Source organism: Geotrypetes seraphini, chromosome 11 (assembly GCF_902459505.1).
Source record: "Geotrypetes seraphini chromosome 11, aGeoSer1.1, whole genome shotgun sequence".
Classification (NCBI taxonomy): domain Eukaryota; kingdom Metazoa; phylum Chordata; class Amphibia; order Gymnophiona; family Dermophiidae; genus Geotrypetes; species Geotrypetes seraphini.
The window spans coordinates 46,850,082-46,871,251 of NC_047094.1; the positions used below are offsets into that span (position 1 = coordinate 46,850,082).

The window sequence follows — 21,170 nt, forward strand, 5'->3', positions numbered from 1 at the left end:
TTTACCTTGCCTTTGTGTGTTTCCTGCAGCCACTGGCGAAGTTGGATGAGGCAGCTCTCTTGCATTGGGGTCAGATTTCCTAAGTAGCGTTCGATATAATCCGCGTGCAATTTATCAGCTAGAAAAAAAAAGAGGGGAAATATGTTACATTCTCTGGGAAACATGACTAAAGTCACCAGAAACAAACAAAAAAAATGAGGTTTTAATGAATTTATGCTAAAGACTAGGATCAATTTACACAGATATCATAATAAAAATTGCACTATGAACCAGGATGTCACCTCTGTTGGACCACATGTGAAAAGTACTAATTACCGGTACTGAAACCTTATCACACTTTATATAGAGATATATGTTCACCACTTAGCTATAGTGGCTGCATATGTAAGAAATTTTGGTATGGACCTTCAGAGTGCAGTCAGGCATATTTCATACTTCTGGATGCCAAGGTCTTCGTCAGTCCAATCTCTTATTGAAACTTTTTCTTTACTAGCTGCTAGCTTCAATTTTTTTATTTATTTTCTTATTTTTTTTAACCTATTTTCTTACTTTATCCATAAAATTGGTGTCATCTTGGCCACCCTCCAGTATTCTGATACTATGCTGGATTTAGAAATGACTAACAATAGCTCTGCAAGTTCTTTTTTCAATTCTATCAGCACTCTGGGATGTATACCATCTGGCCCAGGCAATTTGCTACTGTTCAGTTTGTCAAACTGACCCATTACATCATTGAGTGTTACAGAGATTTGTATGAATTTCTCCAATTCATCAGAACTGAATATCATTTCTGGCATCGGTAACAGTGAAACTAAAGTAGTTAGAATAGCATTGCTAAACAATGCAATGGATGAGCTTGTTTTTGAGGGCAAATTAACTCTAAATGCGGTTCAACAGTTAACATGCAAACACGCATTTCATCATCCACCATCTGTAGTTGTTCTTTTTTTAAAGTTTAATTTTTGTCAGAGCCGAAAATCAAAGTTTGCAAAGATACGAAGATCCAAATGGTAAAGCCTTGATTACTTTGTGCTCAAGCTAACTACTGCATAAATAAAATAAAATTACTTGCCATTAGTTTTCAAGGACAAATCACATCAGATGTTCATAACATTAATAGACCCGTTATCTATTCCAGTGTATACTTATGAAGGGAATTTTTAAAAATAAAGTAAAAATTCTGGAATCTCTCATAACACACCTGAAATCTCTTTAGGGTACACCACTGTGCCGTGGCACAAGGTTAGAGACACCTTGATCGCTGTTACCGTGATCAAGGGCTACTTACCATCAGTAGTGACTGTCTCTGTGGCAGAGCCGGGCATAGCATGCTGCTCTGTGTTAGCACTTTGGCTGGAGCACCCAGCTGGCTCCCTCCCATAATTCCAGTTAAACCCCACTGCATGCAGGCCGTGCCTCTCGCTTCCAAGAGCTGGTGGCTTCCATCCGGGAATGTGTGTAATGCCCTGAGAGATTAGCTCATTCAGGTAATACTCAATCACTTCTTTGCCCTGCAGTATAAATTAAATTGCAGGATTATTAATAAAACTACAGAGTAACAGAAGGGAAGACAGAGTCTAAGATGAAGGATGGGCACAAAAAGGATACAAATTCATTTTTTTTTTTTCCCCCTGAATCTCTCATCAATTCACAGTGAGCTAGGGCAGTTCTCGCTGGACTCCGGGGCTGGATTTATTTATGTCTATTGTGGCCTCTAAGCGGTATCATCTAAGAGCTACCCCCCCCCACCTCTATCAATTAAATAGGAAGTAAATTTTAGGTTCAATAATTTTCCTTGCAAATGAAGTGCAAGTCCCCTTTTAATGTTAGGCCTTAAGCTGTAGCTTGTCTAGCTCAGTGTTTTTCAACCGCTGTTCCGCGGCACACTAGTGTGCCGCGAGATGTTGCCTGGTGTGCCGTACTGTCAGGGCCGCCATCAGGGCAGTACCACCAGTCTAGGGAGAGGGGCGGTCCGCCCCACGTGGACAGGAGAGAGCTGGACGGGGGACCCGCGGAGTTCAATACATCTCGAGCCGTGAAGCTCGTCTTCTGTTCCTGCCTGCCCTGCAGCTAACATATAGCCGATCGCAAGCGTTCCCCGATGTCAGCGCTGACGTCGGAGGGAGGGCTTAAGCAAAGCCTGCCCTCCGATGTCAGCGCTGACGTCGGAGAATACTTCCGTTCGGCTATTTGTGCGCGGCAGGGCAGGCAGGAAGCAGAAGACAAGCCTCGCGGCTTGAACTTCGTTTTGCTGAGAAAGTTGCAAAGATGGGCTGGGAGGCAAACACAGAACACAAAAGGGGGGAGGGAGTGCGTTTTGGACACAAGGCATGAACTTGGGAGAGAGGAAGGGAGGGAAAGAGATGCTGAGGTGGGGGAGGGAATGCGTTTTTGGACACAGAAGAAATGGACTTGGGAGAGAGGAAGGGAGGGAAAGAGATGCTGAGGTGGGGGAGGGAATGCGTTTTTGGACACAGAAGAAATGGACTTGGGAGAGAGGAAGGGAGGGAAAGAGATGCTGAGGTGGGGGAGGGAATGAGTGTTTGGACACAGAAGGCATGGACTTTGGAGAGAGGAAGGGAGGGAAAGAGATGGTTGTGTACACGGGGAATAGAAGAAAGGAGAACTTTTGGTCATAGGGAGTGAGGTACAGATAGTGGCATACCAGGGGTGGGGGGGGCGGTCTGCCCCACCCCGGGTTTACGTCCCAAGGGGGTGCACAGCTGGCCACCCTCCAGTGTTATCCCTAGGCCGGCAAACTGCGGCTCTTTAGCCATTGAGTGCCACCGCCGCCAACGGTGTTGTTGGCGGTGGCAGCATTATAAAATACTTTCTTTGTGTTTATTTGATTCCTATTCAAGAGAATTACTTTATATATAGTCAATATAGGCACAGAGTTAAATTTTTTAACATTTTCTAATGGTGGTGTGCCTCGTGATTTTTTTCATGAAACAAGTGTGCCTTTGCCCAAAAAAGGTTGAAAAACACTGGTCTAGCTCATATGCAAATCCTGGCCTACTGAACTCCTTTTGTTATCATTAAAATTACAGTAGCTCCCCAGTACTTCCCACCTTGCTTTACTGTTGGTTATATACCCCCTGATATTCAGCTGGCAGCAGAAGGCATTTTTTTGTCCCCCGCCAACACAAACTGGAAATTCAACGCTGGGCCTTGTCTGGGCTTCTGCATTGAATTTTCAGAGTTTGCTAAGCCAGCTAGCATAAGACCAGATAAGTTAATATTCAGACTTAACCAGCCACGAGTCAGCATATAAAGACAGGACAGCTATTTTAGGCAGGTCTTATTGATCCATAATCTGGCCAGTTATGTCTGAATATTGGGATGTAACCAGAAACTAACCCAGAGTGGCCCTGGGTTGCTCCTGACATAGTCAGCTTGAAGTTCAGTGCTAACTGGTCATTTTCAGCAGTCCTAACCGTATAGCTGCAAACAAGGGAGTTAACCAGTCAGCAGCTTATCGACCAGTTTGAAAATATTTTCCAAGATGCAGAAGCCCTCTTGAGTCCCAGAACTCTGAAACTGCTTACCACAATTAATCTGACAACAGACACTCTCAAAAACTGAGTTAAAAACCTTCTTATTCACAGATGCCTACACCTATTTCATCTGGATGGGATGTGACAGAAAGACACCTATTCCCCCTCCTTATGTACTACCCATTACTTTCCTAGTTACAGTATTTTCACACATAACGCACATACGTGTATAACACGCATACGCGTATAGTGCGCGGGTCCAAAGCATTTCTGTAAAAAATTTTTTATATAGTATGCACACGCGTATACCGCGCATGCTGCTATAACCTCCTCCCACTCCCGCTTACTCTTCTGGCCTGCGAACCGGCATCCTCCCCCCCCCCCGCTCACATCACCCCCCCTCCCCCGCGATCCTATATCCCCCCCCAGCACCGCAAAACATCTCTTACCCAATTGGGCACCGGCACCAGCACCAATGCACAGGATGTGCCAGTGCCCAAAGATCCTCCCTCGTTGGGCTGGGCTGGGCAGTGCGAGGGAGATCCTCCTTCTTCCCTGTGCCGGGCTGGACTGGGCTTTGAGCATTTGCGCATGCTCAAAGCCTTCTGGTCTCGCTCTCTCCGAGATTCTGAAAATCTTGGAGAGAGCGAGACCAGAAGGCTTTGAGCATGCGCAAATGCTCAAAGCCCAGTCCAGCCCGGCACAGGGAAGAAGGAGGATCTCCCTCGCACCGCCCAGCCCAGCCAAGCCCAGCCCAACGAGGGAGGATCTTCGGGCACTGGCACTGGCACGTCCTGGTGCTGGTGCCGGTGACCAATCGGGTAAGAGATGTTTTGCGGTGGTGGGGGGGGATGTAGGATCGCAGGGGAGGGGGGGTGACGCGAGCGGGGGGGGAGGATGCCAGTTCGCAAGGGGGATACCGGATCGGAATGAAAAAAAAAATTTGTACAACGCGCTCACACGTATAACGCGCACAGTTATGCACGGTTTGTAAAATCGTGTATAACGCACGCGTTATATGTGTGAAAATACGGTACATTGTTGTACTGCCCCACTGCCATTTGTTTGTACTGCCCCATTGTTGTACTGCCTTTATTTCATGTCTTAGTCTTATACCCCCCTCCTTCTTTTATCCTATTAAGAATATAAGAATAGCCTTTCTGGATCAGACCAATGGTCCTTCTAGCCCAGTATCCTGTCTTCAATCCAAGTCACAAGTGCCTGGCAAAAACCCAAATAGCAGCATTCCATGCCACCGATCCAGGGCAAGCAATGGCTTCTCCCATATCTGTCTCAACAGCAGTTTATGGACTTTTCCTCCAGGAACTTGTCCAAAGCTTTTCTTTAAGCCAGCTACATTAACCACTCTTACCACATCCTCTGGCAATGCGTTCCAGAGCTTAACTATTCTCCGAGTGAACAAATATTTCCTCCTATTGGTTTTAAAAGTGTTACTCTAACTTCATCGAGTGTCCCCTAGTCTTTGTAAATCTTGATGCAGTAAAAAATAAAATTGATCCACTTGTTACCCATTCTCAGGATTGTTCTGAGAATGTACGTTGCCCAGATGGCTCTTTACAATGAGTGGGATAGTAAATCCCCAATAAACTTAAAACAACTCTTCCAACTCCTGTCCATACCCCCACCATCCTGTACCTACCTCTCTACATCCCCCCCATGGTAAAAACACCATACACCAGTGGTTCCCAACCTGGTCCTGGAGGACCACCAGACAGTAAGGTTGTCAGGATAGCCCTAATGAATATGCATGGAGCAGATTTGCATGCCTGTCACCTCCATTATATGCAAATCTCCCTCATGCATATTCATTAGGGTTATCCCAAAAACCCGACTGGCTGGTGGTCCTCCAGGACAGGGTTGGGAAACATTGATCTACATCAAATTGACAAAGTACTAATCATTGCTTCCACGATTCTCTAACTGGCGTTGTTTATGAAAAACGCCGGTTAGAGAATCGTGCTTTTAGGCGAAGGACTGGCCCCTACTTTGCCTAAAAGGTCTGTTTTGGGCGTTTGGGACTTAGGCGATTTTTTGGGGTCGGGAATGTGTTCTAAACATACACGAAGTAGCAGTCTGGGTGATTAAACTGCTGAACGTACAGGTAGGCCATTCTTAAAAAAAAAAAAATCACATTTTGGGCATTTTATTTTTTTTGAGAATGGACATTTCCCTACTGCCTACTTTGTACACCTAGGGCCTTAGGCCAAAAGGAGACTTGGACGTTGGTTTTGATTATGCCCCTCTTAGTACAGCAAGTTTCCAGTTTTTTCATCTTGTCAGAAAAATAGGTTTTGTTGAACTCTGCAAAATACTCATCTATGGCATCGATGACAAAGAAATGCGGCGCCATCTCTTGGAAATTTACCAAACTTTTCAAACCACCCTCGTATGTCAAGGGCACAATTTGGACATTTGGGAGTAGATCTGTATTAACAATGAATAAGTGGCAAAAAGGATGGCCACTAGGGGGATAGGAGCATGACCCTCCTCCCCCCCCCACACACACACACTCCCCTAGTGGTCACCAACTCCCTCCAAAACCCCAAATATGAGCAGTGTTCCCCCTGTCATTCGCGGTTGGCGGTCCCAGTCATTCACAGTATTTTCCGACCGCAAACCGCCAACCAGGAGAGGACAGCTGGAGAGGCAGGAGAGAGCAGCCGGAGCACCAGCAAGTGAAGGAAATCACTCGCTGTATGCTCCGACCCCCTCTTCCCGCACTAAAGTTGGGCCTCACCAATCAGGAGCTGCTTTGACACGCAGCTCCTGATTGGTAAGGCCCGACTTTAGTACAGGAAGAGGGGGTCGGAGCATACAGCGAGTGATTTCCTTCATTCCCCGGCACTCCTGCTGCTCTCTCCTGCTTCTCCCACTGCCCTCTCCAGTCTCCCCCACGAAAAGCCGTATTTGTGGTTTTTCCAAGATTCGCGGGGGTTCCTGGAATGGAACCCCCCGCGAATATTGGGGGGAGTACTGTAAACAAAAAACAGTACATACCTGCCTGTATGCCAATTGCAGGTCTTTGGAGTAGCCTGGGTGGTCAGTGCAGTGGACTGCAGAGAAGGGGACCCAGGCCCATATCCCACTCTATCTACTACACTTGAGGTGGAAGACATGACCCCCAACAAAAACTCACTGTACCATCATAAAAGTGTCACCTGCAGGCATAAAGACTATTGATATGGTGTTCCGTTGGGTACAGTAGGTATTTGTTGGGTTTTGGAGAGCTTACTATACAATATAATGGGATTATGGTGAGATGTGGACATGGGACTAGAGAATGACTTGGGGACAATTTTTTCTCTGTCCCCGAGGCAACTCATTTTCCTGTCCTGTCGAGTTCTTTTCCTGTCCCGGCACCATTCCTGCAAGCTCTGTCCACATCTGCACCAGCCTCAAACACTTTTAAAATCATAAACGTTCAAGGCTTTTGCGGTTAAGGCAGAGCATAGGAGAATGGGACAGGGACAGCAACAAAACTCACGGGGACAGGACAGGGAAATCGAGTTCCTGTTGAGATGGAGAAAAATTTGTCCCCGTATCATTCTCTACATGGGACCATTTATGTGAAGTTCACTGCAGTAGCACTACTTTGCAGGGATGTCTGTGTGGCCAGTCATCTAAGAATGCTGCCCCCCCCCCCCCTACGTACCAATGTCTTGTTTCATGAATTTTACTTTTGGATATCGGTTTTTTTAAATTGTTCAAAAAGAAAGTCGTACACCTGGAAAATTATAATTTTTTTTTAAAAACAAGATAGACATTTTGCAGTTTTGAAAATGGGCATGTTTGGTACTAGCATTTTGTGCTTCTTCTGCAAAAGATCCAAACTTGGATTTGGAAGTCATATCGAAAATGCTCATCTATATCTCCCATGGGCATCTTTTTAACAGATTGCCCTAAGGCCTCCCACTTAACCCAACACTTGTTTTGAAAGTATCTTCAAACATACGGTAATTCCTATCCAAACTTTTCCTGTAGCGCCAAGAAAACATGAAAATCTCAAACAATTCTGAGATCCCTAATCCCCAGGGAATCCCATGCTTGCCAATACTTTATTTTTATAAATATAGGATGTGGCTATTTCTGTTTGGAAATCTTGCCAAATATCACACCTGCAGCAATGCAAGTCAGATTCTCAATATCACAGTACAACACTAAAAATATAACTGAGGAGGCTGGATTTTCTCCCTGTGGTAAGCAGTACTGGTGCATATTTAAAGTCAGACTCTTAAAGGAACCGGCAGCTGTCCTTTCTGTCAGGCTGCCTTGTTTACTCACCTTCTTGATGTTTGCTGTGTACTGTCTCATTGCTATTTTTTCCACTGTGCTTTCAAACCCAAAAAATGACTTGATGTCAAGGGATGCAGACTGCTCAAAGCACGTCCAGTCCTCATTCTCAGGATGAACCTTGAACCCAGAAAAAAAGAAAATAAATGCAAGAGGTCAAAGGTTATGAGAGGGATGGGAGACTTAGGAGCAACATTAGGAAATACATTTTTTACAGAAAGGGTGGTGGATGCCTGCAATATTTTCCTGTGGGAGGTTGTAAAGACAAAAATGGTAATGGAATGCAAGAATGCATGGGATAATCACTGTATAGAAAAAGGATGGAAAAGCAAAACGTAAATGGCCTCATAGATGGAGAGAGCTTTGATGGCAGCTTCAGAGGCTGAGAAATTAGACTAATACCAGGCAGACTTCTACCGTCCGAGTCTCGTATAGGACAAAAACATCAGAATCAGGGACGGGGTGGGATTCGATGGTAACTCCAGTAGTTGGGAAGTAGGAACAATGCTGGGCAGATTTCTACGGTCTGTGCTCCAAAATTGGCAGGGAGAGATAGAGATTAATGGGCTCATTTAAAAAAAAAAAAAAAAATGCAAACGCCCAAATAAATCTCCAAAGTATTAATATCAAACTTAGGGTAAGTCCAGAACCACTTACTACTATAAGTAAAGTTCTGGATATAAATTTTCAATATACCTTTTTGGCCTCAGACCTACCACTCCACCGCCAAATAAAATCTTATAGTGGGAAGAATTATTATTATTTTTTTTTTTTATTTATCAAATTTTTACATTTTATAAATCAAGTATCCACTTGTACAGAAAGTTGAAGAAAAGCAGGAAAATAATACTCGTAGGTAAAATACATAATAATCAAATAAAATAAAAATAAATGTTTAGCTTAAATTCAGCTCAAGTCCTCTAAATTAGATCCAAGAAGGATAAGGCGGACATATTAAATGCTAACAAATATCAATTCAAATATTAGGAAAACAAAATCCCTTAGCTGAGGAAGGATATCATTTATTCAGGAAAACAAGATCCCTTTAGCTGAGAAAGGATATCATTTATTCAATTGCACTTCACTTTAATTTCCCTTCATCCAGTCGAGTTCCTGCCAGAAAGGCTGTCAACTGGAATGGCTCAAAGAATATATATTTTTTCATATGGTATTGTATTACACATTTACAAGGGTGCCATAGAAAGAAAGTCCCTCCAAGAGATGCAACTCCTGGCTTCATCAAAAGAAATTCTCGCCGTCTTCTTTGAGTGTCCTGTGCCAAATCTGGAAACATTAAAATTTTATATCCAAGAAATTATTTCATTTTATTTCTAAAGAACAGTCTAAGCAACCAATTTTTATCTGGTGCAAGAGCCACAGTGAGAAGCAATGTTGCCGGAGATGCAGCTTCTCTGTCCGAGAGTTCCAGCATTGCTGAAACATTAAGTGGTTGATTATACTCCTGTGGTTTAGATGGTGATTTAATAACTTTCACTGGCAAATAATATACTTGAGTAAGTGGTGGTAATGTATCCTCTGGAATACCTAGAATCTCCAACATGTAGCGTTTCAACATATCCCTAGGTGTCACCGAGGTTATCCTAGGAAAATTAATCAGTCGGAGATTATTATTACTAGAAAAGTTCTCCAAAGTTTCCACTTTTCTGCGTAAATTTGTGTTATCTTTTACTAATGCATCACTAAGCTGTTTTGATGCTTTTAATTCCTGTTGTATATTCACAATAGAATTCTTGGATTCGTCAATTTCAACCCTTATATTTTTTATCTCAGTTTCTTGAAGTATGATTTTATTTTCCAGCTGCAAAAGCTGGGGCTTAACAGACTTGGCTAGGTCAGCAACTAGGTCCCAAATTGAATCCAGTGTTACTTCTCTGGGTTTTTCTATAACATATGAAACATTAGAAACTTGAATAGTCTCACCAATTGTTAGCTGTTCCTGGCAATCCTTCTGCTGGACTGGGGTAATCCCTGATGTTTCCAAGTCCTCAGTACTTCTTGGACTCACCTGAAAACTCAGGGAGTCCATCTCCTCGCTCCTCTCCATGTTCTTCCTAGCCTCCGAGGGTAGGTGCTTGCCTTCTTCCGGTAGCTCCTCCACTCGTGGGGAGCTGGTAACCTGAGGAGGTGGGGGAGGTGACCTAGCGTCGGGGCTCAGCGTTGTCTCTAGCCCCAAGGAGATAACCTCATTTCCGCCCCTCTGAGGCGTCTCCAGCGGGGTTGCCGACGCTGCCGGGATATCCTGCATCCGACGCAGGAGTTCTTCGATATTGCCCAAAGAGGACACCGCAGAACGCCGCGAGGCTCCAGCGGCGCTGCGACCTCTCCTCTTCGGCATATTCAAGTAAGTAATTCTCCTCCAAGAAAAATTTCCAAACAATCTCCTCCGGCGTGCTGCTCAGCCTCAGAGACCGTCGGCCATCTTGGATCTTATATCGTGAACTACCGGAAGAATTATTTATTTATTCAATTTTCTATACCATTCTCCCAGGGGAGCTCAGAACGGTTTACATGCATTTATTCAGGTACTCGAGCAGTTTTCCATCTCTGTCCCGGCGGGCTCACAATCTATTTAACGTACCTGGGGCAATGGGGAGATTAAGTGACTTGCCCAGGGTCACAAGGAGCAGCGTGGGTTTGAACCCACAACCTCAGGGGACTGAGGCTGTAGCTTTAACCACGGCGCCACACTCTCATATTTTTCTTACAACCTCATTTAAATTCATTTTATTTTATATATAAGTTAATTAATAATTTCCCCAATAAATAATGCTTTATAGTTGTTCTAAAACTTAGCTTAGTTTGTGTGACCTGGGAGGGAATGACTCGACATGTTTCACACTGTTTGTGCTTTATCAAGGGTCCCCCTATAAAAAAAAAGAAAAAACAGTCAATACCCTCCATTAACCCGCTTTTCCCGTTAGCTTTTAATCATGCACCACTTCATAACAAACAAAATTTAAAACTGACTCACCACGGTCAAAAATTGGGGGGAAGAAAGGCCCTAGGGAGGGGTCATGTTATATGTGGCAGGTGCCAGTGGTGCAGTATGACTATTGAGGGTGATCGTTGGCAGATCCCGGGGAGGAATATGGTATTAAGATCAAAGGGGACCACTAACTGTACCAGCAAGTGGTTTATGCAATTGTCTGCCCGTGCAAGCTGATGTATATCGGACGCACGAGCAGACCTGTAAAGACAAGACTAACAGAGCATAAATCTCGGTTGATAATTGAATGCCTGCAAGCCCCGATGGTCCAACATTGGATTGTGAAGGGTCATAAGGTGGAGGAGATGCAGTGGCGTATTATTGATAGTATTCAGCAGGGGTGGGGGGGGGAGGAAATATATAGAAAATCTTGCATGAAAGGGAACAGCGATTGATTTATCAGCTTGATACTGTTGAACGGGGTTTGAATACGGAGACAGAATGGGCGTCGTTGATAGGATAGGCTTGTCTAATAGGAGGCAGGGGTTATCAGCTGATCAGAGAGTGTATTTAAACATTGGGATAGGACACCGCTGCCATCTTGCTCTTTAAATAGTTTATGAGTTGGATGACAACAGCGACCATGGTGAGTCAGTTTTAAATTTTGTTTATTATGAATTTGTGCATGATTAAAAGCTAACGGGAAAAGCGGGTTAATGGAGGGTATTGACTGTTTTCCTTTTTTTGTAGGGGGACCCTTGATAAAGCACAAAGAGTGCGAAACATGTCGGGTCATTAGAACAACTATAAAGCATTATTTATTGGGAAAATTATTAACTTATATATAAAATAAAATGAATTTAAATTAGGTTGTAAGAAAAATATTTGGTGGACCAATTATGAAGAGCCATGCAATTCTTCCTGCTATAATATTTTATTTGGCGGTGGAGTGGTGGGTCTGAGGCCAAAGAGGTATATTGAAAATTTATATCCAGAACTTAATTTAACGTCCAAATAAATGGCATTAAAAGTCGAAGTGCTGATTTTCAAAACCATAGTACATAGTAACATATAACATAGTAGATGACGGCAGATAAAGACCCGAATGGTCCATCCAGTCTGCCCAACCTGATTCAATTTAAGTTTTTTTTTTTTTCTTCTTAGCTATTTCTGGGCGAGAATCCAAAGCTTTACCTGGTACTATGCTTGGGTTCTAACTGCCGAAATCTCTGTTAAGACTTACTCCAGCCCATCTACACCCTCCCAGCCATTGAAGCCCTTCCCTGCCCATCCTCCACCAAACGGCCATACACAGACACAGACCGTACAAGTCTGCCCAGTAACTGGCCTAGTTCAATCTTTAATATTATTTTCTGATTCTAAATCTTCTGTGTTCATCCCACGCTTCTTTGAACTCAGTCACAGTTTTACTCTCCACCACCTCTCTCGGGAACGCATTCCAGGCATCCACCACCCTCTCCGTAAAGTAGAATTTCCTAACATTGCCCCCTGAATCTACCACCCCTCAACCTCAAATTATGTCCTCTGGTTTTACCATTTTCCTTTCTCTGGAAAAGATTTTGTTCTACGTTAATACCCTTTAAGTATTTGAACGTCTGAATCATATCTCCCCTGTCTCTCCTTTCCTCTAGGGCACAGGTGTCAAAGTCGGTCCTCGAGGGCCAGAATCCAGTCGGGTTTTCAGGATTTCCCCAATGAATCTGCATGAGATCTATTTGCATGCACTGCTTTCAATGCATATTCATTGGGGAAATCCAGAAAACCCGACTGGATTCCGGCCCTCGAGGAGGGACTTTGACACCCCTGCTCTAGGGTATACATATTCAGGGCTTCCAGTCTCTCCTCATACGTCTTCTGGCGCAAGCCTCCTATCATTTTCGTCACCCTCCTCTGGACCGCCTCAAGTCTTCTTACGTCTTTCGCCAGATACGGTCTCCAAAACTGAACACAATACTCCAAGTGGGGCCTCACCAATGACCTGTACAGGGGCATCAACACCTTCTTCGTTCTACTGACTACTCCTCTCTTTATACAGCCCAGAATCCTTCTGGCAGCAGCCACTGCCTTGTCACACTGTTTTTTCGCCTTTAGATCTTCGGACACTATCACCCCAAGGTCCCTCTCCCCGTCCGTGCATATCAGCTTCTCTCCTCCCAGCATATACGGTTCCTTCCTATTATTAATCCCCAAATGCATTACTCTGCATTTCTTTGCATTGAATTTTAGTTGCCAGGCATTAGACCATTCCTCTAACTTTCTGGACATCATGCTAGGCATCCCAGCTGCTCTGTGTCCAAAATTCAAGGGAGGAGTGTTGGTAGCATGTTAAGAGTGGGCTTAGACTTGGGATATTTTGTGGCAATAATCAAACCTTTCCTAAGACGTTCAGGATAGAACTTAGAAGTTCGGAGCTAAACCTATTTTAAAAGTGTCTAAGTACTAAAAAGATACCCAAAGGCCCTGATTCTGTATAGGACGCCCAGGAGAGGTGTCCTATACAGAATCGGTCCTACACTAAACCCCGATTCTGTAACCGGCATCCATGGTACAGACGCCGGTTAGAGAATCGAGTTAAATTAGACGCGGCCGCTATACTTATGGCAGCAAGGGATCTCCCTACTGCAATAAGTATAGCGGCCGCAGCCGCCTGTCCCATCGCCGACAGGAGGATGCCCAGTCCTCCTGCCGAAACCCCCCTGGAACCCCCCTCCCCCCCAAACTGGTAATCGCGGGCAGGAGGATGCCCAATCCTCCTGCCGGAAAGCCCGACGACCCCCCCCCACCCCCAAAACTAACCTCCCTCCCCCAACTAACCTTTACATGTTGGTCGGCTGGACGGGTCTTGCTGCCGTCCAGCTGACGGGCCCGCCTCGTGGAAATGAGATGGGCCCGCCCCTTCCCGGCCCATCCCTGCTAAATCTAAGGCCTGATTGGCTCAAGCTCTAGAAGCCTGGACCAATCAGGCCTTATGCATAGCGGGTCCGCCCATCCCCACTAATCCTAAGACCTGATTGGCCCAGGCTAGCCACCTTTATTTATGTTAAAATTCATCTGCCACTTTGGAAACATGGGCGACAAAGTGGCAGATGAATTTTAACATAAATAAATGCAAGGTGATGCATCTAGGAAAAAAGAATAAAGAACACGAGTATAGAATGTTTGGGGTAACATTAGCAAAATGCGAACATGAAAGGGATTTGGGGGTACTGATTGACAGAACCCTGAAGCCATCGGCACAATGTGCGGCGGCAGCGAAGAGAGCAAACAGGATGTTGGGCATAATTAAGAACGGGATCACGAGTAGATCGGAAGAAGTCATAATGCCACTTTATAGAGCAATGGTCAGACCACACTTGGAGTACTGTGTCCAAAACTGGTCTCCTTACCTTAAGAAGGACATAACTCTGTTGGGGAAGGTGCAAAGGCGAGCCACGAAACTAGTCAAAGGAATGAAAAATTTGAGCTATGAAGAACGCCTCAGGAAACTGGGACTGTTCACACTCAAGAGGAGAAGACTGAGAGGCGATTTGATAGAGACTTTTAAAATATTAAAAGGATTTGATGAAATAGACCAAGAAGCAGCATTACTAACATTTTCAGATGTGACACGGACAAGAGGTCACAGCCTGAAACTGGGTGGCAGCTCGTTCAGGACGAATGCCAGGAAGTTCTGTTTCTCACAACGAGTGGTGGGCGCTTGGAATTCTCTTCCTGAGGATGTTGTGGCGGAGACTACTTTTCGGGGTTTCAAGCACAAGTTGGATATACACCTTCTTGCAAATCATATTGAGGGATACGGTAATTTCAGGTTTTCATAATAGAGAACCTATATGGGCCGCCGCGTGAGCGGATCGCCGGACTTGATGGACCTCGGTCTGATCCAGTGAAGGCATTTCTTATGTTCTTATGTTTTAGTAATGTAAGTAGGCTCATATGTCTAAAAGTGTATGTGGATTATTCTGGTGCATGCTTTTACAGTAGACAAGCTCAACGGAGAAGTGGTAGAAATCTGGAACACTCTTCCGGAGGCTGTTATAGGGGGAAGCACCCTTCAGGGATTCAAGGTAAGGTTGGATAAGTTCCTACTGGAACAGAATATACGCAAGTAAGGCTAGACTCAAATAGGGCACTGGTCTTTGACCTAAAGGCCACCACGTGAGTGAACTGCTGGGCACGATGGACCGCTGGACTGACCCAGTAGCGGCAAATCTTATGTTCTTATGAGCTGTAACAAAAACAATTATTGTAAACAGACATATGTTCCTCAAATATGGAAACAGAATTCTTCAGATCAGTACAACTGAAAGTAAATTCCTTAAGAATGAACAAGACAATATTCCCACCCATGTTCTAATCCAAGAGAGCAGAAATGGGAGAAAGCACCCCAGCTCTATAATATTATCAAAATCCAATGTCTCCTTTCCGAGCACACTACCAAAACCCTTATCCATGTTCTCATCACCTCATGCTTAGACTACTGCAATGTACTTCTCCCAGGTCTCCCCCTCATCCATCTCTCACCCCTTCAATCCATTCAAAATGCTGCTGCACAACTCATATTCCATGAGAGCCACCACGCTCACATTACCCCCTCTCCTCAAGTCACTTCATTGGCTCCTCATCTGTTTCTGAACACAGTTCATACTCCTCTCACTGGGCTTACAATTACATTAACTCTGTAGCCCTTCAATATCTCTCCTCACTTATCTCCCCCTATGCTCCCCCTTGTGAACTCCGGTCATTCAGTAAGTCCCTCTTATTCTCCTCCAATGCCAACTCCAGACTCCGTCCTTTCTTTCTTGCCACACTTGTAACAGGCTGCCAGAATCGATACATCATGCTCCATTTCTAGCAGTATTAAAATCCAAGGTAAAAGCTCACTTGTTTGAAGCTGCTTTCAACTCTTAACTCTCATTAACTGTCAGATACCTTTACCCAATGTATCATTCCTTCTACCAGAAATTCCCCAACCCTGAGATGTCCTGTCTGTCCAAATTAGATTGTAAGCTCTTCTGAGCAGGGACCATCTATTGAATATTAAATGTACAATGCTGTTTACGCCTTTCAGTGCTATAGAAATGATAACTAGCAGTAGTAGTAGCCCTCTGCTCCCCTATATCTGGGACTCAACTGAAGATGCCATGGATATAGAGAGGCAGCTACTACTGAAACTATATCCAAGAGCAGCACACACTGCAAACAAGCCTTTGTGGGGTATAGCTAGTGCCCAGAGAGAAAAGCTATGAAAAAATAAAGCTCTACCCAAAACAACAGGGAAGGTAAATAAGTCCCCGGTAACTAGGCCAAATGAGCGTCCTAGGAAAAGCAGAGGAGCCTAGAGAGATAGAGGAAAGAGAACTCCTGTGAGATGGGATCTGGAGACTGAAATTGGTACTGAAAGAATTCAGAATGTGTCAGTGCTGAATCCCAGAGCACAATCTCACAAACATGCAGAGCGATAATTAACATAAAATGCGTCATAGCTCCAGCAACAGAAGAACCATGAGCACAAAAGCTGCCAAGCCATGTGGAAAAGTGGCAACTTCAGACAGACTTATTCAATGAGCTTCCCCTTCCTTGAAAAGATTCTGCCCTGGATGTCTCCATTGTCAGCGTATAGGTGCTTTTAACACAGGTAACCAGACCCTAGCTTTTGTGTCTGGTTCCTAAGGATCAATAGAAGTAGGGTAGATTCAATGACATTTCAGAATAGAGCGGCTATTTTTAAAAGTGATCAGACACTGTATGAAACAACATACGACTGCTGATGTCATCACAGAGGTGCATAATACCTAGATTGGACTGCATGATGACATCTGGTGAGCAAAGTAACAATGAGATTCGCCAAAGCCACTTACAGAATAACTGCAGGTTTCATGAACGAGGACTCGATTGTTGAAGGTCTCATTGTGCGCTTCAATCAATAGCGTGCGGTCCTTCCAGTTCAGTGTGTTTTTCTGCACAAAGACGACAAACTCAACACCAGCAATCTGCAAAGAGAGGAAAGCACTTACCTTACCATCACTGTTTCCTTTAAGCTGAGCAGGAGTCCTCCACCAACAGTCCTGTCACTGGAGGGCGCTGTGTCACCATCACATTTTCCACAGTGAGGGACAGACAAGTTCTGCAGGACTCCAGGCAGTGGCGCAGCAAGGCTGAGAGGCGCCGCTCCCCCACTCCCCAACCGTTGCGTGCATGCCCTTCCCTTCCCCCATACCTTTTCAACGTTCTCGGCGCGAGCAACATCCCCAACCTGCTGCTCGCTCCAGCGTCGGCTCTTCCTTTGTTTTTGTTTTTTGTTTTTTTTTATTTATGAGTTTTGAATACATTTACAATATCCAATAATTCCAAAGGAAAAAAGGATGTCAAAGTCCAGGAAGTGATGTCAGAAGAAGAGCCAATGCTGGCGTGAGCAGCAGGTTGGGGTTACTGTTCACACTGGGAACGTTAAAGTATGGGGAAGGGAAGGGGCATGCACCCACGTGGGGGTAGTGCGGGGATGGGAAGGATGGGTGCCAGCGCCCCCACCAAGACAGCATCTGGGGTGGACCGCCCCTCCACCCCACCTTTACTACACCACTGACTTCAGGGAATCTGCTTGTCTATAGCAACTAAAAACATACCACTCCCTGCTGCTAGCATTGCAGTTGGAGGACACCCGCTCAGCTTAGAGGGAATAATGCACCACCCTCCAAATCCTATGAAACAAACAAAGGATTCTCCCATTTTGGCCCCGACTCTATAAATGACATCTAAAGTTAGGCACCTAGATTGGCATGCCTAGCCAATCTAGGTGCCTAACTTATTAATAACAATAATTAACCCCAACAATTAGCACTTTTTAACTGATGTAAATTGCACTTAATTGGATGGTGGGCAACTAAATGTGGTAGGCGCCTACCACTTGTCCATGGCGCCAACTAGAAAGTAGGCATGGTCTGAAGGCAGATTGTAGGCCAGTTATTCATCTAGGCGCCTAATTTGGACTTAGGCGCACTCATTAAGACCAAGAGAACCCTGGCATAAATGGGGTGCTTCTAAGGTTAGAACATCTATTAACGCCTAAGCCCACTTTAAGAACCACTAAACGCGATTCTATAAAGTGCATCTAGCTTTTATAGAATTACTCTTAAGCGCCACTTTACTCGGCGCCTAAGTTTTAGGCGTCACTTATAGAATCGGGGCCTTTGTGTCTGAGGGAAAAATAGTCAGAGCAGTGTCGCAATAGTTATGAATGGCGAAAATTGTTGACAATATGTGGAACTGTTCCATTTTTAATGAAAGAAAGCAGAAAGACATCTTACTATCCTCCAAACTGAAAAGAATTAGGAACCAGTGAGACAGACAATGACAGCGTGAATCAAACAGAAAATGGAGAGAACATGGTATATTTCCCTGAAAAATGAAAGGCGAGTACGTTAGAGTCCATCAAGTAGTGTGAAAATTAACCCCACCCCCAACCATTTTACAAAGACAGTAGCGTGGGTTTTTTGGCAATGGCCACAGGGGTAACAGCTCCGACGCTCATAGGAATTCTATGAGTGGCGGAGCTGATACTGCCGTGGCCAGCACTAAAAACTGCGCTACGGTTTTATAAAAAGGGGGGAGGAGTAAAATATAGGAGTGATGAGGAAACATGACGATAGAACCAGAATTTATGATAACTTGATTAAGTCAAGAATTTTTTATCAAAAATATCGTCAAAAGACAGAATCATTCAAAACACAGCAATTCATTACATTTTTGGTCTGAAGAAATCTGAACACATTACACCGGTTAACAGTTGAAGCCAGAATAATATTCAAATTTGGTTGCCTGTGTTATAAAAACACTTTTTGGCATTTCACCTACTTATCTTAGGCGGACCTTAGGACACTGGAAGACTGGGCGTCCAAATGGCAGATAAAATTTAATGTGGACAAATGCAAAGTGATGCACATTGGGAAGAATAACCTGAATCACTGTTACCGGATGCTCGGGTCCACCTTGGGGATTAGCGCCCAAGAAAAGGATCTGGATATCATTGTAGATAATACTATGAAACCTTCCCACCCAATGTGTGTCGGCGGCCAAAAAAGCAAACAGAATACTAGGAATTATAAAAAAAAAAAAGGGATGGTTAACAGGACTAAGATTATTATAATGCCCCTGTATCGCTCCATGGTGTGACCTCATCTGGAGTATTGCATTCAGTTCTGGTCTCCTTATCTCAAGAAAGATATAGTAGCACTAGAAAAGGTTCAAAGAAGAGCGACCAAGATGGTAAAGGGGATGGAACTCCTCTCATATGAGGAAAGGCTCTTCAGCTTGGAAAAGAGACGGCTGAGGAGGAGATATGATTGAAGTCTACAAAATCCTGAGTGGAGTAGAACGGGTACAAGAGGATCGATTTTTTTACTCCGTCAAAAATTACAAAGACTAGGGGAATGACTAACGTGGAATATTGCTACTCCTTGGGTTTTGGCCAGATACTAGTGACCTGGATCGGCCACCGTGAGAACGAGCTACTGGGCTTGATGGACCATTGGTCTGATCCAGTAAAGCTATTCTTATGTTTTTGGAATTCGCTTTACACGTAGAATTACTTTATTTTCATTTCCGACTCCTAAAGGATGCCAGTTTAAAAGATACCGTGACAAAACATTGGGATCATTTTACTAAGGCATGCTAACCGATTTAGCACGCGCTAAATGCTAAGGTGCCTATAGAATATAATAGGCGCCTTAGCAAAAAGACCCCATTATCTTTTCAGGCAGGTTATCTGCAATAAAACTTTAAATGATCTAATTCTGAATTCATTTTCATATCAAACATGTAGAAGATCATTGAAGACTCACTTATTATTATGCAATTTATTCTTGATGTAAACCCCTCTGAACTCTAAGATATAGGGAGATATAATTAAATCTATTATTATTATCTACAAATATTTTGAATACGAGTTTGTTCTTTTTATGCACCTGGAAATCAGTTGCTTAAATGCTACTAAACTTAGCCAAGATAATCTCCCAATTTAGCCGTATCTCATCCTCTTTCCCTTATTATATTCCATAGCTTTTTTCAACACTGTCAGTGAGGCAGCTTCTTTTTTTTTTTTTGTAAATCTTTATTGATTTTCAAACTAAAACAGTGCAATAGGTACTACATACATTGCACTATTAACTATACAGGTTAACTATATAGGGGCAGCTTCTTGTAAAGATTTATTTATATTCTTTGTCAGTCCTCAGTAGTGTTCCCGAAAGCCTCCACCTATTTCCTACTCACACAGTTAAAAAAAAAAAAAAAAAAAAATCACCCTTTTTATACTGCACGGGTATCACAGAAAATGCTGGCAAATAAAAACTATACAACTTAGCCAGTCTGCCATCCATACCAATTACTAAAACTCTACAATTCCCTCCTCTCCCTTGGAGATCTTCAGTGCAGGTCCCTGGGGCCTGTATTACACTGAATGACTGCCATACCCATACTATGAGCTCTGGGTCTAACCCTTTCCTCTCAAAGCAATACAGTTAAAGGGGTTTCAGAAATACTTGTTTACCTGTGTTCTCACTCTTCCAATGCAGTTAGGAGATGTGGAGGGCATTTCTGAAAAGATGCCCAAACGGACATCCATGTCACAAGTATTTTTGAACAGGATACTTCCAGTTTGAAAACACATGAGATGGACGTCGATGTGAACTGGAAACATCCAACAAAAACATCCATTTTACAAACGGAAACGTCCAGATCTTGAAGGCAAAAATAAGGGACATGGACATCCCGTATTGGAGAAAGACAGAGGAAAAATTTGTCCCCACGAACTCGGTTCCCTTGCCGTCCCCGCAAGCCATCTGATCCCATTCGCACAAGCCTCGAATAGTTATGATTTTATACTGAACTTATTTATGTTGAAACAATTTTTTATTGATGACAACAACAGAGCCAAACAATCCAATATACGAGATATCAAAATATAAAAATAATCCAGCAATTTTTTACTGATGACAACAGCCGAACCAAACAATCCAATATACAAAAATAATCCAGCAAAGTAAGTATATACTTCAAGTCATTAAAATATTTCCTTTGTAGTAACAAAGAAATTTGAAGAATGACAGAAACCCCTTCCCTCCCCCTGAACGTCCCCCAAAATAGCAAGTCCCAACAACAACTATAAGCTACAGCTTAGCCTCATGTAGTCTTGTCCAGTACCGGAAGGAAATAGTAAGGAGGAAGCTGTATATGATAATCACAGAATACATCCCCTTCCCACCAAAAAAAGGAAAGAAGGCAGGCAAGCCAACATCCCTGAGCCCCCAACTGGGTGAAACACCAAAGATCTCTGCAAAATCAGAAGGAATTCAGTATCTCACTACGTGGACGAGGTGGCAAGACCTGTAGATAGGAAT

The 21,170-nt window shown here is 43.8% G+C and overlaps 1 protein-coding gene across 3 annotated transcripts in view; it reads right to left on the minus strand.

The window, feature by feature from the left end:
* Positions 1–21,170, minus strand: part of SEC14L5 (SEC14 like lipid binding 5) — a 102,572-nt gene that overhangs the window by 47,724 nt on the left and 33,678 nt on the right. For all 3 annotated transcript variants that reach the window (XM_033914369.1, XM_033914370.1, XM_033914368.1), the window contains 4 exons: positions 16,635–16,766; positions 7,800–7,928; positions 1,289–1,511; positions 6–118 (listed from right to left, as the gene is read on the minus strand). In XM_033914369.1, coding sequence (XP_033770260.1) covers positions 6–118; positions 1,289–1,511; positions 7,800–7,928; positions 16,635–16,766 — 597 coding nt within the window. The remainder of the gene's footprint in view (positions 1–5; positions 119–1,288; positions 1,512–7,799; positions 7,929–16,634; positions 16,767–21,170) is intronic.